Source organism: Coptis chinensis, chromosome 8, assembly GCF_015680905.1.
Source record: "Coptis chinensis isolate HL-2020 chromosome 8, ASM1568090v1, whole genome shotgun sequence".
NCBI lineage: Eukaryota > Viridiplantae > Streptophyta > Magnoliopsida > Ranunculales > Ranunculaceae > Coptis > Coptis chinensis.
In genome coordinates, this window is record NC_141463.1 from 92,399,136 (window position 1) to 92,416,543 (window position 17,408).

The following is a 17,408-nucleotide window of genomic DNA, read 5'->3' on the forward strand; positions in this document are numbered from 1 at the left end:
TTTGCCAAATCACACATTTCTGTGTGCCTCTCTCCCACCAAATACCACAATATCATAGCCATCTCGGGCTTTCATACATATATTTCATGACCTCTTTGGGCACAAAAACTCAAAGTCATTCATGGCACATTAAATGAATACCTTAGGTCATTCCCCGCCACATTCAAGGAATACCTATCATATCACTAACGGGCCATTCATGGCACATTCAATGAATGCCCCGGGTCATTCCCGCCACATTCAAGGAATACCCAATCCTACATTCCCGCATACACTCAAGGAATACAACTAACCCGCAAGGCTTAATACCTTAGTTCCTCTTTAGCATCCACTACAATCTGGGTCATTCATGACACATTCAATGAATACCCTTATATAACGCTTAACGGGTCATTTATGGCACATTCAATAAATGCCCACCTAACATATGACATCATCGGTCATAAAACTCAATTCCAAAACTTGAGGTGGAGAGTTCTAAAAGGGTGCGGTAAGTTTTGTTTACGATATTGTACTTTATTGCATAGATTATTTCGAGAACGTAGGAATATCTTGATTCAATTATTTTTTGGTTTACGCGTTATTAATTTTATGTATATATAAGTGTCATAACGTTTGTGTATCGCGAAAAGATGAAAAAATCACAAAGCGGTAAATACACGCATACACACAAGTATATTTATAAAGGTCCTAGCCTAAGGTCAAACACGTTAATAGTCCTAGACTTATCCTATTAGACCGAATCATAATTTTAGGAAAAAGTCAAATTTTCGGGTCAACTGGTCAAAGTCAACCCTGGTCAAAGTCAAAGTCAAAGTCCACTCTGGTCAACAGTCAAAGTCAGAGTCCACAAACTCTTCTAACCCAAAGGCCCAAAGTCTAAGACCCATAGTCTAAATTAAAGCCCAAAATAAAATCCAAAGTTTATAACATATGAGCCCACACGATTTTGGCCCAAGCCCAAATTCGTTTTTGCTACTGTTCATCTCCTTCCCTCATTCAACTTCCAGCCACCACAACAGCCACCACCGGCCATCCATGACAGAAAAAAAACACAGTGGTTTTCATCCTCACGCAAACCCCTACATACCTATCCTAACAATTTATGATTTTATCATACTGTAAAAATTCGAATCCCTCGCCATTAAAGCTCTCTCCGAGCTTCCACAGGTATGCTCGGCACCACTGAGCCATCTCCACTCAACACACAACCCTCAACACCTTACCCCACATCCTCCATGTTCAATTCCAACCAACACAACATTCAAACAACACAAAAAAAAAACGGAACGGTTTGGGATATGGTCGAACGCCATTAATGGTTGTTTCCAAGGCTTCCCCTCACCCAATCAACCCAAACACCAGTTCAAAACCCAACCCTTCACTACCACAACCAAACATCATCAATTAGAACACTAACAGTTCCAACATCACCACAAATCAAAAAAAGAATATACTTCAAACACAAAACAGGAAGGACGGTTTGGTGCTTTGGTGCTAATGGCGACGCCATCAACCACCGATGTCCAGACAGTTTAAACTCTCAACTTGTCAGAGTGGATTTACTATAGTACTTAACAATGGTAATGGTATCTAATAGAATCGGCACCATTAACAGAGTTTTTACATACTGTTACTGCGACATTCATATAAATCGACCGACAACATTAAAGGGGTTTACACTATACACAGTATATATTATTGGCTAAATAAAGCATCATGTGAACAGTACTCTCAGATCACAAAATCGATGGTAAACAAAAATAAAACGCGGAAATATCCACTCACCGTTATAAACCCGAACGCCTTTCCGAAAAGCGTAAAACTGGCCCGGAAGTCGACCGTCGCATTAAACCGACGATCTTTCTTGATCAAACCCCCTTTTTTTCTCTCTGTAGAACTCTCCTTTTTTTTTTTCTAAAACCCTCGTTTTGTTTTTCCCTCAAAACTCTACGTGAGAAACCCTTATCTTCTAGTTTTTAAAACCTCCCCGTAAAACAAGGGTTTTAAACCTATCTACTTACTTACGGGCTTTTATCCAAAAACTACTAGATATTTATCTCTGTTATTTATTTACATTATTATTATTATTAATATTAATATTATTATAGGAAAAACAAATAAAAGTCGGGGTGTTATAATAGAGTTGCAAAAGATGAGCAGTTGGCAGTGTGGAGAAGATGACTAGAGCAAGATTTCTATTTTCTAGTAAAAACCTTTCGGTTTCTTTTTATTTTTTCGTTATTTTAGTTTCTCTCTCCTAGTTAGGGAAACAAGATTATCCATATCTCTCATATCCCCTTTGATTATCGTATACCCGTTTTTGTGTTCGCGCAATCCACCGAGTTATATATGGTATTCAAGTTTGTTACCAACCAAACACTAGATAATTAAAACATGTATACCACGTCACCTATTCATAGATAGGGACTCCTTGTCCACACTGCCAAACAATGCCTATAAGTATTACATTAACCTTATACGTATAATGTATTACATTGCTCTTAAAATCAGTCTAGGTTGTGCCAAACCAAGTGGCCTAGGCCTAAGTCGGTTAAAAAACCGGTCTAGGCGGGCTAGTTAGACTAATCGGCTCAATTTTATTTTTATTTTTTTGAAAAATAATTAAATGTCAAAAATAAAATACCCATAAAGACTTAAGATTTTAATAAGTTTAAACGACTAGGGCCTAGTGTAAATTAATTATATGTCGTTATAAGAACATTCACAATGCAAATCACTTTGAGGGGAAATAACAATTTGTCACTCTTATGAGCCAAAAACAAGAAATTGGGCCTAACTCCCAATTTTGGAGAAAATAAAGTCTAGAGGACACGGTTTTTGGTGAGTAACTCACAAGGACAAATTCTAGCAATTAGTAACTCACGAACCCACGATTTCAAATTTTGTAATCCTTAAGGACAAAATAAGTTGGTCCGGCCATTTTACTTTTTTTTAAATATCAGTTATACCCTTTCGTGAAAATAACCCTCAAGGATAAATGGCCCGGATTTAAAATAAATATTTTATAATTTTACCCTTTCTGTCATTTTACTATGAACAATGAGTGTTAATACCTTCTACTGGTGTATGAACAATGATTGTTCATATCCAAATAGGTGAATGTACCTTATACAATATATTGATGTATGAACATTGAATGTTCATACCCAAATGACTATGAACATTGAATGTTTATAGTGAACATTGCATGTTCATACCAAAAGGACTATGAATATTCAATGTTCATACCCAATCAATGTTCATAGCCAAAGACTATGAACATTGAATGTTCATACCCAAAAGACCAAGGACTATGAATATCGAATGTTCATAGTGAACATTGAATGTTCATAGTCCTTGGGTATGAACATTGATTGGGTATGAACATTTGATATTCATAGTCCTTATGAACATTGAATGTTCATATCCAAGGACTATGAACATCGAATGTTCATACCCAATCAATATTCATACCCAAGGACTGTGAACCGAATGTTCATACCCAATCAATATTCATACCCAAGGACTGTGAACATTGAATGTTCATACCCAAAGGACTATGAACATTGAATGTTCATACCCAATCAATATTCATACCCAAGGACTGTGAACATTAAATGTTCACTATGAACATTGAATGTTCATACCCAAAGGACTATGAACATTCAATGTTCATACTAAATACACCGTGTCGCTTGCCCCGGGCGGGCCGTTAATTATTTTCAAGGCCGTGGGTATACTTGACATTTCATCTACCCGATCCGTTTTTTATTTCGCGTCAAGGGTATATTTGAACTTTCATCTACCCGGTCTTTGAGAGTTACAAAAATAAAAAGGTGTCCTTGAGAGTTACTTTTTCGGAATTTTTGTCTTTGAGAGTCACTCCCTACAAAAACAATGACCCAATGCAAGAGTGACACCGTGACAATGATGGTAGTTTTTCACTAAGAGTGTGTTTGTTTAGTGGCAAACCTCTAGTGAGAAAACATTAGATTTGCCAGCATTTTCCCACTAGAGTTTTGTCCGGCTAATTTGTAATGAGAAAATTTCAATTTGCCAGTGTTTGTTTGCAAAAATTTCTAGTGGGAAAAATTAATGAATGAGAGATAGAGAGATGAAGAGACAAGTGAGAGAGGAGAGCAGATGAAGAGAGAGAGATGAGAGGAGAGCGAGAGAGAGAGGAGATGAGAACGAGAGATTACCTCTTGAGAGCTAGGGTTTGAGAGATCGAGTTGCGGCTGTGAAAGAGAGAGAGGAGATGGTGACAAATTATTGTTTCCCTAGTGGAAAAATAACGGGTGGCAAAAGAGTTTAGGGGGGGAGCTGAATTCTATTTTCCCACTTCTAGTGGGAAAATTTCATTTGCCGGCAAATAGCAAATAGTGTTTGCCACTACCCTTAAATGCAGCCAAACACTGGCAAATGGTGCATCTAGTGGGAAAATTTTATTTGCCACCCCCATTTGCCACTAAACAAACACAACCTAAATAACAATGAGGATAACACTTGCTATGGAGATAGTTGTTGAGTTGTGAACTTCGGACGGAACATTTTTATTCCATCTTGTATGTTTTTTCGATTATTTTTTATCTTTTATCTTTTTTTCTGGACACAATATTTCATTCTGTCTCGCGACTTTTTTTTTTCATTTTTTTTTTCTTTCAAACGGTGTGTTTCATTTGTTTGCTGTTTTTTCCCGATATTTTTTCATTTTTTACATTCAAACAGAATAAAAACATTTCATCCAAATTATAAAGTCACATTTGCATTGGGCAACCTTCAGTAGCTATGAGGGGAAATAGTCCCATGTAGCGCCTATATGGAGGTAACAAGTTGTTGCTTGCACCCGACAATCTTTTGGATCTCCCACGTCATAAGCTGGCAAGCCGCAAGTGAAAATTAGAGCCGCCGGATGGAGCCCGGAAAGCCCCACACTGCTCTTCCCTATAGAATAGATTTCGACACAATGCAGTTTATTTTGTGATGAGACATATCATGAAATTTCAATGTATTCGAGTGGATGTGTTAAAATTTTATAAATGTTAAACATTTCATGTGAAAACTTTGATATTTTGTTATTCAAAACTTGAAAGCCCATCAACAAATATTTATAATGTTATTTGTGTTACTTTTGTTAGTTCAGCACTGGTCCAACTCCATGGTACCTCCAATATTTTGCAAAGTTATCTTATGTATATTTGTCAACAAAATGACAAACTAACCAAATATATTACCAATCAATACGATTGTATCGATCGATCAATGAAATATTAATTTGTATATGATAAAGAAGATTGACGACAAGTGAAAACAGTGTTCATCGATCGCGCGTGACTCGTTTTTTTTTTTTTTTTTTTTTTTTTTTTTTTTTTTGTTTAGAACTTGAACTGTTGTGAAGTCTGCGAATAATTTGAAATAAATATTCAAATCTAAATTTCAAACTCTGCTAGCATCACTGAGATATTTATATATCATTAAAACAACTTGCTAGTTGAAAAAACAACAACAAAACTGGATAAAATGTTCAACTTTGTTATCACATGTTTGTTCTCAACACCGCCAATATATGTCTATAAAAATCTTTTGTTTTAAATTTTTTGGGCTCATTTTATTTTAGTTATTTAGATAATTTGGTCAGTTTTTTTAAAAGTCAACCTATCGTATGTCATTTTCCAGTTTATTATTTTAAAATAATGTTTTACAATTTTCTACTATTTGAAAACCTACTCCATTTACTAGATTTTTTTACCTCAATATAGTCTTTAAAACTAGGGTGGTGGCACCCATTCCTCACCAATTTATTTTGATAGTACTAGACGAAAGCGAATAGACAAGTAGTAAATATATTGTAAAGTAGTGCAAAGTAGATTGCTTGCTACCTTACAAAGTTGTCTCATTCGCTCACCGGCGTAAAGAACGATGGTCATGGTTGTGTAATATTAACTATTATGGCAAGATATTAGCTTATCATTGGAAAGTCTAATGAGAGTAGTTTTGCCATTTAAATAACTCCACCGCACCCTATAAGTTGTATACTTGAGTGGAGAGTGGTCTACATTTATTGTTGAAAATAATTTGGAAGATGGTGAGAATGTGAGATGTCAATGTTTCATAATCTTAATGGTGAGTTGTATCCAGACTTTGTTGAGCGGGCAATTGCGAGTGGATTTTAGAAGGCTTTTTTTGCTATATTTTTTGTTTATTTTTGTTATATTTTTCTTATAATGATTGTTTCTACAAAATTGATTTCTTGTTTGTCACTCTATTATATATATATATATATATACCTCTCTTACTTTTTGATGTAAGTGTTACTGCCTGTATTTGTATTTTTGTTATTTTTTTTTATTTTTGATTCGACTGTATTAGTTCTTATTGAAATCGTACAGGAATATCAATTATTCGGCTTATTAGATCACGCAAACAAACATTAGAGAGTCTGATGAGAGTAATTTTAGCAATTAATAATTCCACCAAATAAGTTTATCTTTCATCCAATCATTAACTCTCCCTCTTTTAACTCTCTAATATAATTAAGCAAACGGGGAAAACAATTTCAATGGGATTAATTTTATTTCCCATCTAATAAGATGGGCCAATAGTAGAACCTACGAGGTTCTCCTCCTATGATCACACAAGAGTAAAGTTTTATTGTCCCAAAATCGTGTCCTACTATATAGTAATTTGGCAATTCGTCGATTTGCATTAACATACACGACATCGTGGGTGTGTATAACCTCGAAATACAACATCAGTAGTTATATGTTTTAGGATCGCTAGACACAATGTTGGGAGTGATTTTCTGCTCCCAGCATTGGTTCCTCCAAACGTTCCAAGGGAATCACTAGTCGTACACGTATCACTCCTTCAACAAAAAAAGGTAAATAAAAAAGGCATTTAACTAATTAACTGCCTCCAATCTCGCACAAGATTCTCAAAAAATTTAATTTTTCTTGTTTGTCCCTGCTTTGAAAAACTTAATTTATTGGAACTTCACGATATTGAGTTAGAGGCTTTGAGTGCTAGTTTACACCTTACAATTGAAAGATGGCATATGGGCAACACTTGTGTCGCTAACAACAAATATATCCAGATTATGGATTGATTATGCATGCTCAAATTTGTAATATCATTTACTCCAAATCAAGACAATATATATGTTCAATTGTCACTTAGAGCATTATATTGGAATGCCACCAATAAGATGAAATGATATTTACCATCATACAAGAACCAAATGAAAAGAGTAACTGGTATTTGTCGGGAAAAAGATGAAGAGAGAAGGAATACACGTTATTTAATCTACTTGGTTTTCTTTTTCTTTCATTTTATATTTTTTACTTTTTGGTGACAAAGGGCAAATAAGTAAAATAAAAAAATTTGACGATCTCATGTGATTTGTAACTTACCATTTTTGTTGAATAAATGATGTGTAAGAGCAAGTTCAATGGAGGCTATATGGACTGCTAAAGACAAATATAGCACCCAAACTACAAAAATGTCATTTCAATGGGGCTGCTAAAAGGGTCTTAAATTTTGAATGAGTAAAAAACCTAACAAGAGTTAAGCCCTTCACTAGCAGCTGCCATAATAAGTTCCGAGAGACGGACAACATAGTTTTTGTCGTATGTTATGTACATACGGCAAAAACTATGCCGTCTGTATTTCGTTTTAATTAAATGGACGAACGACATAAACTTTGTCGTTTGTACCTAGCAGACGCAAAAACTGATAAATATTGTTATTCTTTTCATATGCAAATTCATATACATTATACTTACTCCACAATCCATTGTCATTCATTCCATAACTCAACAATCCACACATCCATTCAACTAACCAAAATTAATTTATTAAATAAACAAAATTCAATTTATTCATTAAACACAATCTATACAAACATCAATCAATACAAACATTAAAAAAAAACTAATTTCGACTTGAACCCTCGCCAGATTGTCTTTTATTTGATTTACTCCATCGCTGTGATTCTCGCAATGTCATTTATAGAATTTGCGCTTCTAACCTTTAACTTTACAATTCCAACATTATAATTCAACCAACAATTCAATATTAAATTAATCAAAATAATTCACAATCAATCAAAATAAACTCAATAAAATCGAATTTCAAAGTTGTAATAATTCATATATGGTGAATGTATATCAAAATAATCTAACATAAATTGAGGTGAGAGAAAGGATGTCGCAAGATTGAGAGGGACGAGATGAGAGAGAGAAAATATAAATGAAGAAGAGAAAGAAATTCACGTTTTTAATAACTGCCCTATACTATGCCGTAGTTGTATTTTTATAGACAACCGTCTGTATTCCGAACTTAACAACTGTTAAAAAGTGTGATTAGAATGGTGTTTTGATTTTGGGTTGCAAAATATGGCTGAGCAGTTAAAAAACCTATGTAGCACCTTTTAGCAGCAGCCAGCATTGCTCTAAATGTGTAAGGCTGATAGGAGGAACTAACGCTGGGAGCAAAATATCACTCCAATATTGGTACTTGGGAGTTTGGGACTACTCAATTCTAAGAGTAAGAGCGAAATCCGCCCATACAGGTCTAGTAGCTGATGTGGCACAAAGATAAGGTCTCTTGGTCTTTGATTATTCTGTACGACTTTTCCTATTAATACCCAAAAAGACAGAATATACCAAACGCTAGATTCCATTTTCCTCGTTGTGCTACTTACATGGAGATTGAGTACAGTAACAAACCACCCACGATCTTAAAATAGTCTCAACCAATCTCAGCTTCACACGCCTTTTCTTTCTCTCTCTCCACTCACACACACGATCTTAAAATATAAAGTATAAACACATGCTTAGTACTCCACGTGCAACTTGTCATTATAAGATGTCACTTGTCAGTTGTCACTAGTACTCGAAAAACTTGTTTTCGTCCTCTCATCATCACAATATCTAGATCTTAGATAGATTCCCTTTTGCATAGCTCCATCATCATCTCTAGCTTCTTCCACTTAATTGTTTCTAGTTTGTTTCATAAGAGTGAAAATGGCTGGTTTGAGTGTAATGAGTAGTGGACAAGTCATTGGTTTGAGTGATAGTAGTAATAATGGTTATTATAAAGTATATGAAGATCCAACATTCATTAAGTGGAGAAAAAGAGATGCTCATGTTCCTTTGCGTTGCCATGACACTGTTGAAGGTATGCTCAGTACTTATTAACTAGTATTTATTAGTTTCCATTTATGTTGAGTATCTATTAATGAGCATGCAATTTTTCTTTTTGTCAATTTGATATCACATGTACACTACTATTTTTGACAGGGTCTCTTAAGTATTGGTATGATCGTAGCAAAGTGAACTATCTGGTAGCTAATACTGCTGTGTGGAATGACGATGCGGTTTCTGAAGCTCTAGATTGTGCTGTTTTCTGGGTGAAAGGCTTGCCTTATGTTAAGTCATTGTCTGGATACTGGAAATTTTTCTTGGCCCCATCTCCAGGAAATGTTCCTGAAAACTTCCATGATAATACATTTGATGACCTTGCATGGGAAAATTTGCCAGGTAATTAAGAGCATTTTCATTATATTGTCCTTTAGACATGACTCTCATGTGAAAATCAATGATTATTCATAAAAAAAAAAAAAAAATACTTTTATGTGTTTTATTGTTTTGTTTGGAACAGTTCCTTCTAATTGGCAGATGCATGGATTTGACCGTCCAATTTATACGAATAGCGATTATCCATTTCCACTTGATCCACCTAAGGTTCCTGCTGAGAATCCAACTGGATGTTACAGGACATACTTTGATATCCCCAAAGAATGGGAAGGTATGATTCTGGTTTATAAGCTGACAAATCTTGGAGGTTTATTTGTGTATTCTATGTTAAGATTTTTCTTGCATGCAAATTGCAAAAAACAATACTTAAAGGAAAAAGGGAAAAAAGTAAATATCAATCAAGCTTTTATCTCAAAATGTGTGGATTTTTCTTTTACACCTCAATCAGCACAATTTTTGACCTCTTTCTTTCCTCTTTAAAGTCATCTGTCACTAGCAGTCCACACTGCTGATGCATCTACTAATCTTTCTGGATCATGGCTGAACTATACCAGTTGATTTTCTTCATATTGAGGCAATCTTTATTCCATGGATTAAGACAGTAAAAGTAGATGTCAAATCCCATCCCTTGACCTGAAATATAGCTCCAGGCAGAGTTGAATTACATACTGGATTTTTAGTTTACTTATTGATGATTTGTGTTTCCCTGTCTTACCACCCATTCATCTCAGCATTTTCTTCTTTGTTCTCATTTTCAATTGGTATGGACAGGTCGTCGCATCTTGTTACACTTTGAAGCTGTTGACTCTGCATTTTACGCTTGGGTAAATGGGATTCCTATTGGATATAGGTCTGTACCTTGCATCTAAGAGAAACATTAGTTACTAATGTTGATCATTCGATCATGCATTGTTACTTTTTTTCCCCCTCTGATAGTTCTGGTAATGCTTAGTTTTTTACTATGTGGACCGATGCATGGATTTATTTTCTGAAGTCAGAAAAATATAATATCTGAGGTGCACAAATTCAGTTTGTAAAGCATGGGTGTGCAATATAGTAAAATAAACAGGGGTTGGCTGCAGAACATTAAGCATAATGTCTAACAAATTAACATACAGGTGTATGATAAAGGAAAGAAGATATGTTATGGTCTGGTACTATGTAACAGATGATGAGTGCCACACAAGGATAAATATACATGAGGAACATGAGGAACGTATAAATAAATTTGTTTTCATACATGCGCATCACTAACTTCTGAATACATTCTGTAAGTAGCCTCAATGTTGTAAACTATTCCATTTTTCTGTATCACTACTGATACTGGTTAGATTCTGAAACCCATTAAATTTCTCTTTGCGTTATGATATTGTCCAATTATACCAAACTTCTCTGTGTAACATAAGTTTTCTGTGGTCACCTTTTCTGAATGCAGTCCCTAAAGTATCACTTTGTCATGCCTTTGGAGAGTCATCTCATTGTTATTAAGCTTAATACAGAATAAACAATGTTATTCAATGTTGTTAGCTCATAAGAAATTCTTAATTTATTGCGTAGGTCAGTCAGGACAGTAGGCTCCCTGCAGAGTTTGAAATAACCGATTTCTGTCATCCTTGTGATTCGGAGAAGAGAAACGTTTTGGCAGTTCAAGTATATAGATGGAGTGATGGTTCTTACCTTGAAGATCAAGATCACTGGTGGCTATCCGGTATCCATCGAGATGTGCTAGTTCTAGCTAAGCCACAGGTTGGCATCCGTCTCTTTTCTCCCCATGATAAGCATGTACAGGATAAGTGGCACATGTGACAGAATAATTTATCCCGCCACTCCTCAAGTTTTTTTGTGGTTGGAAGTGTTTTGTCATGCAGTTTCACATGTATATACAATTTTGTTTTGATTTGCTTATGACTTTGGTTTAGAACACAATAAATCATATAATTGAGAACATATTTATATTCAAAAACAAATCTATGAGAACATTCATGATCATATGATGTACGTCATTTGTACTGCAGGTCTTCATTGCGGATTATTTTTTCAAATCAAGCTTGGGAGAAAACTTTTCTTACGCAGATATAGAGGTAAAAGCTATTTAAAGATACCCGCACTCCCTTCAGTTGATTTCATCCTTTCTTGTATCTTAGTTGAATGTGAGAATTCTGCTGCTGATATTTTGATTTTGTCTGATAAAGGATTTACCTATCCACTTTTGAAGAATGCTTTACAAATAAGTGGCTGGGTGATGGAAAAATTGTTTTCTTTGTCTGATAAATAATTTTGGGTTTGTATGTCTGACAATGGAAGATTCTCTTGCTCAAATGTAAAAGGTCCTTGATATGTTGAGAAGTGTTGCTTAGTTTATGTCAAAGCAAGTTCCAATTCTTTCTTCTGTGGAATCTTCTATGAAGAACCCCACTTTTTGGTGTGAGAACTGTCATCTTGTCTGCAGATTGATGATTACATTTGCTGTATGTGAAAAGGGGGAATATGTGAAAAGTACAAGAACTTGATGTAGAATTAATTTTTATGGTGCATGGAATATCTTATAATACGCCTTTATTTAACCAATGATGCAGGTAGAAGTGAATATTGATGTACCAAAAGGCACAGCAAGAGATAGTCTGCTTTCCAATTTTTCCATTGAAGCTACAGTATATGATACTGGGAAGTGTTTTGACTGTGGTGGCAATGTTGATATCTTTTCCTGTGATGCAACTGATTTGAAATTCTGTTCAGTCCCTGAGCATGGATATATACTTCGAGGAAGATTGGAAATGCCTAAGCTTTGGTCTGCAGAGAAGGTTGAACCTTACTTTCCTGTTTTTTTTCCAACCATTTCATGTTATCTCATGTCTTCTTGAGATTTGAGAAGATTTATTGACCCATAGTAAAACACAAATTATTGGTTATCTGAGTGGCAGTTTAATTTATTACATCCCCATGACCAGATAATTTCTGTTTATGTTTGACATCTCTGAGTATGTTGTTTCCTAACCACCTTAACAATGGAATAAATTTTTTTGAGTTCCCACAGAGTGACGTGTTTTTGTGGTGTCCATGTCCAATAGTGATTGTAAGCGTCAAACTTCTTCACGCCAATTAAACAAGACGGACGGATGCATCTTATATTTATACCTTTATATGTTTCCTTTGGAGTTGAGCATGTTAATAAAAAATAAAGACTGCTCAAAATGAGCCGGCCTAGGATAGATTAAGACAAAACATGTTTTAGTTAACAAGATATTTGAATATAATAACTTTATGTCGGACAGCATTTAAATTTGACATTATCTGGTGAAGCATCGGGTATTTTTCTGTTTATCGTATGCTTTATATTAAATATAGTCTGTGTAACCAACATGCTGGAGTGCCAAGTTTATTTATGATTGCTTCTGTTCCACATATTACTATTACCACAGGTTTGTCTCGTTGTATGTATTTATCTCTATTTCAGTTCTTCTTTGACTACTATACACTGCTCGGTTTTATACTCCTTTACATTGTTGAGTCTTCTGCCAATATATGTAACTTAACCTTTTGCAATCATGATATATATTTGCAGTTGTGCAAACACTTGAATACTTGATAGCTTCTTAGTGATTGTTTGCATTTTTAACAGCCATATTTGTACACTCTCATTATCATCCTCAAAGATGCATCTGGCCAGTTAGTTGATTGTGAATCATGCCAAGTTGGCATAAGACAAGTATCTCGAGCCACAAAACAGCTACTAGTCAATGGCCATCCAGTAGTGATACGAGGTGTCAACAGGCATGAACACCATCCGCGTATAGGGAAGACAAACTTGGAGTCATGCATGGTTAAGGTGATTCCTTCTAATTTTCTCCCTGTTTATCTCGTAGCAAGGATTGTTTAGTTAAACTCAGAACCTCAGCAGTCTACTGAATTGCTTCTGCATACTTTTAATTCTTGTTGAGATAACATGTAATGTTATGCTTGTAGGATCTGGTTTTAATGAAGCAAAACAATATCAATGCTGTGAGAAACTGCCATTATCCTCAACATCCGCGATGGTACGAGTTGTGTGATTTATTTGGTTTCTACATGATAGATGAAGCCAACATTGAGACACATGGTTTTTATGATTCGGAAAACTTTAAGCCTCCCGCATCAGAACCGAGTTGGGCTTATTCTATGCTGGATCGTGTCATAAGCATGGTGGAGAGGGACAAAAATCATGCATGCATTATTTCTTGGTCCTTGGGAAATGAGGCTGGATATGGACCTAATCATGCTGCTTCAGCTGGTATCTTTTTCTTCTGTCATTCATCATCATCATCATCACCATTTTTCTATTTACTTGGTCATATGTTACAAGTTGAAAATTTCAGGTTGGATTCGGGGAAAAGACCCATCAAGGCTAGTACACTATGAGCAAGGTGGAGCCAGAACCTCATCAACTGATATAATATGTCCAATGTATATGCGTGTTTGGGATATAGTTAAGATTGCCAAGGATCCAACTGAAACTAGACCGCTGATCTTGTGCGAGTATGTTCTTTTTCTACTTACCCTTACAATAGCAATTTGATCAATGTCATGATCTTCATGTAATGTAATTCTGTTAGCGCTACATAGTATATACTGACCGGTGTAGGTTACTACTCCAATACAGGTATTCACATGCAATGGGGAACAGCAATGGGAATCTTCATGAGTACTGGGAGGCAATTGATAACACATTTGGTCTTCAAGGAGGCTTTATCTGGGATTGGGTTGATCAGGTGGTAAAAACCACTCAAGTCCTTATTTTGTTTTATTTTTCCTTTGTCAGCCATTCCATGTGCGATTTCTTAAGAGCTGTGATTTTCATGAATATTCTATACTATGTATGTAAGACAATATTTGAAATTGGAAGGTACAGCTGAATGGATCTAAAATTTACCTAATAGAATATCTGGTCTGATTTTCAAGGGGTGGATTGAGTTTTATGGTTACTATTAGTGAACACTTTGGTCTAGTTCTGTTGGTATAGCTAGTACATGTGTTAAACCATGATACTAGTACATATATATGCTAGAAGTAAAGAATTCACTGTAGAATCGTTATACTTGCTACTCCTGCCCCTCGCTAGAAATGGCACCATAAACATAGGCGCTGCGTATAAAACTGTTTCTTTGTCTGGCGAAGTGCGGATAGTTAAATTGTGGGGACCTGTTCTGGAACTGTTAGACATTCCTATTCAGCAAGAGCTTTTAGAGAAAGAAACCTTCAATAAAGGGTACGATAAATGCATTCATGAATTGGTTGTGTTAGCATTTCTCTCTGAAACTGGAACTTTTAGCTTTCTGATGGAAAAATTCTTTCCCAAGATAAGTCATTAGCATTGGTGTGTACTTATTATTTTGAGGGATGCTTATTTTTATAGGGACTACTGAAGGAAGGTGTAGATGGTACTAAGCACTGGGCGTATGGAGGTGACTTTGGGGATACCCCTAATGACTTAAACTTCTGTTTGAATGGCCTTATATGGCCAGATCGAACTCCTCACCCTGCACTAAATGGTAACTTGAATTATATTTCGTGTAGTAGATATATGTGTAAAAGTCAAGCATAAATTTGTTCCTTCTGTTTCAATTGCTCATGTGCTCAATTGTTGTTTCCAGAAGTTAAATATGTCCATCAACCGATAAAGGTTTATTTCGAGGAAAGCCTATTCAAGGTGTTCTCAATTTTCATTCTCATTTATCATTTACTTTTGGAACTTATTTAGACATGATATATGCTGCTAACATTCAGATTCTTGTTCGGCAGATAACAAACAAAAACTTTTTTGACACGACAAAAGATGTCGAGTTTAGCTGGAGTTTGCATGGGGATGGTAACTGCCTTGGATCGGGGCTACTATCTGTTCCAGAACTAGCACCGCAGAGCAGTTACAATATGGAATGGAAATCATCTCCTCCACATTCTTTTTGGGCATCATCTTCTGCATCAGAAGTTTTTCTAACAGTCACCGCTAAACAACTGAACTCCACACGCTGGGCCGAAGCTGGTCACTTACTTGCATCGACACAAGTTCAGTTGCCTGGAAAAAGTGCTTCAGTTCCCTACGTATGTAACCTTCAATTGTCTTACAGATATGTAGAACTAGGTATGATTCCTAGTAATTTCTTACAGTAAAGTACCTTGGCCAACGTTTTAGGTCATCAAACCTATGGAGAATACTACTTTGGTGGGTGAATGTCTTGGCGACACTATCAGAGTCAGCAAGGAGAAGTTGTGGGAGATAAATATAGATGCACGAACAGGAGCGATTGAGAGTTGGAAGGTACTATTTTCTTTTCTTAACATCTGTTTATCTATGTATTGGTGAGAGCTCAAAATTATATAAAGCTCCTTCCAACCTGATTATTAAGCATCATTTACAGCTTTATGGTTAGAAATTCTAAGGTAGAGTTGTGACCTTTTAATCCTTTCCATATAGCTTCATGTGACGTCGACAAGATTATTTCAAATATGAAGTGTAATAACTTAATATTCTTATAAATTTGATATTCTGTTTGTTAATATCTTTTGTATAGCCCTAATGTTTTTTTCCCTAATTCAAAATAACAATTTATTGGACTCATGAGTGGACTGTAGGACATCGGTATCTATTATCTAACCGTTATACAATGATATGAAAGGTTGAGGGAGTTCCTATTATGAGTAAGGGCATAAGCCCATGCTTCTGGCGGGCACCTACAGACAACGACAATGGTGGAGGTGCAAATAGCTATTCCTGCAAGTGGAAGGCTGCCCTTCTAGATAAGTTATTCTTCTCTACTCAAAGCTGCTCCATCCAGAAGATGTCAGATCAAATTGTGCAAATTGGAGTAGTCTATAATGGTGTGCCAAAGGATGAAGATAACTCTCTTTCCGAATCCAGGCAATCAAATATCATTTTTCAAGTTGATATGACGTACACAATATATGGATCTGGAGATCTAATTGTGGACTGCAATGTACAACCAAGAAGTGATCTTCCACCTTTGCCACGCGTTGGTGTTGAGTTTCATGTGGACAAGTCACTTGGTCAGATCAAGTGGTATGGAAGAGGACCCTTTGAATGTTATCCAGATCGGAAAGAAGCTGCTCATGTCGCAATATATGAGCATAATGTGTGTGACTTGCATGTGCCGTATATTGTTCCCGGGGAGTGTTCAGGTAGAGCAGATGTCAGATGGATGGCACTAACAAACAAGGATGGTGTTGGCATTTTTGCTTCTGTTTACGGAAGCTCCCCACCAATGCAGATGAATGCAAGCTACTATAGCACCTTGGAGCTTGATAGGGCAACACACGATGAAGAGCTTGTCAAAGGAGACCACATTGAGGTAAGCTCCTTTCTATCATATAATTGCCAACAATGTGCACTCAATTTCGGGATTCTTATACCTGTTGCTTTTTCCTCCTCTGAGAGTGTGTATGTGTTTCGGTTTTACAGGTGCATCTTGACCATAAACACATGGGCCTAGGTGGGGATGATAGCTGGTCGCCATGCGTCCATGACAAGTATCTAATTCCTCCAGTCCCCTACAAGTTCTCTCTAAGATTATGTCCAGTCAGCACAGGCGCGTCTTGCTATGACATTTACAGATCGCAGCTCCAAAATTAATCCACTCCATCCCAGAAATTATCTTACTTGTGATATCATTCAGAGTGAAGAGCATCTGCCCCTTTCAAAACAGTTCCACTTTCATTATCATGTTGTCGATCAAATCATGACGTTACAATTTTGTACATAAATAATCCAAAAGCGTACTGAGCTGCCTTTGTAACAGAAGTTTTAATTGTTCAGGAGAACAGCATAGCTATATTTGAATAAAATTCTTACAAGTTAGCAACACATGCAAATGCAAACTA

The 17,408-nt window shown here is 35.9% G+C and overlaps 1 protein-coding gene across 1 annotated transcript; it reads left to right on the forward strand.

Annotated features, from left to right (window-relative positions):
- Positions 1 to 8,848: 8,848 nt before the first annotated feature.
- On the forward strand, positions 8,849 to 17,391 carry LOC147484428 (glycoside hydrolase family 2 protein). Its single transcript, XM_086575684.1, has 17 exons — positions 8,849 to 9,180; positions 9,303 to 9,542; positions 9,664 to 9,810; positions 10,311 to 10,389; positions 11,102 to 11,285; positions 11,555 to 11,620; positions 12,116 to 12,340; positions 13,159 to 13,365; positions 13,503 to 13,806; positions 13,892 to 14,051; positions 14,176 to 14,284; positions 14,929 to 15,064; positions 15,167 to 15,222; positions 15,315 to 15,614; positions 15,706 to 15,831; positions 16,190 to 16,879; positions 16,990 to 17,391. Exons 1-17 carry the CDS (start codon positions 9,027 to 9,029, stop codon positions 17,158 to 17,160), a joined length of 3,354 nt encoding a protein of 1,117 aa, XP_086431810.1. The 5' UTR covers positions 8,849 to 9,026; the 3' UTR covers positions 17,161 to 17,391.
- Positions 17,392 to 17,408: the final 17 nt, after the last annotated feature.

Coding starts and splice junctions, on each gene's coding strand:
- LOC147484428 (XM_086575684.1), top strand. CDS start 9,027: ATGGCTGGTTTGAGTGTAATGAGTAGTGGACAAGTCATTGGTTTGAGT. Junction 9,543..9,663: donor TGCATGGGAAAATTTGCCAG/GTAATTAAGAGC, acceptor TGTTTGGAACAG/TTCCTTCTAATTGGCAGATG. Junction 12,341..13,158: donor AGCTTTGGTCTGCAGAGAAG/GTTGAACCTTAC, acceptor CATTTTTAACAG/CCATATTTGTACACTCTCAT.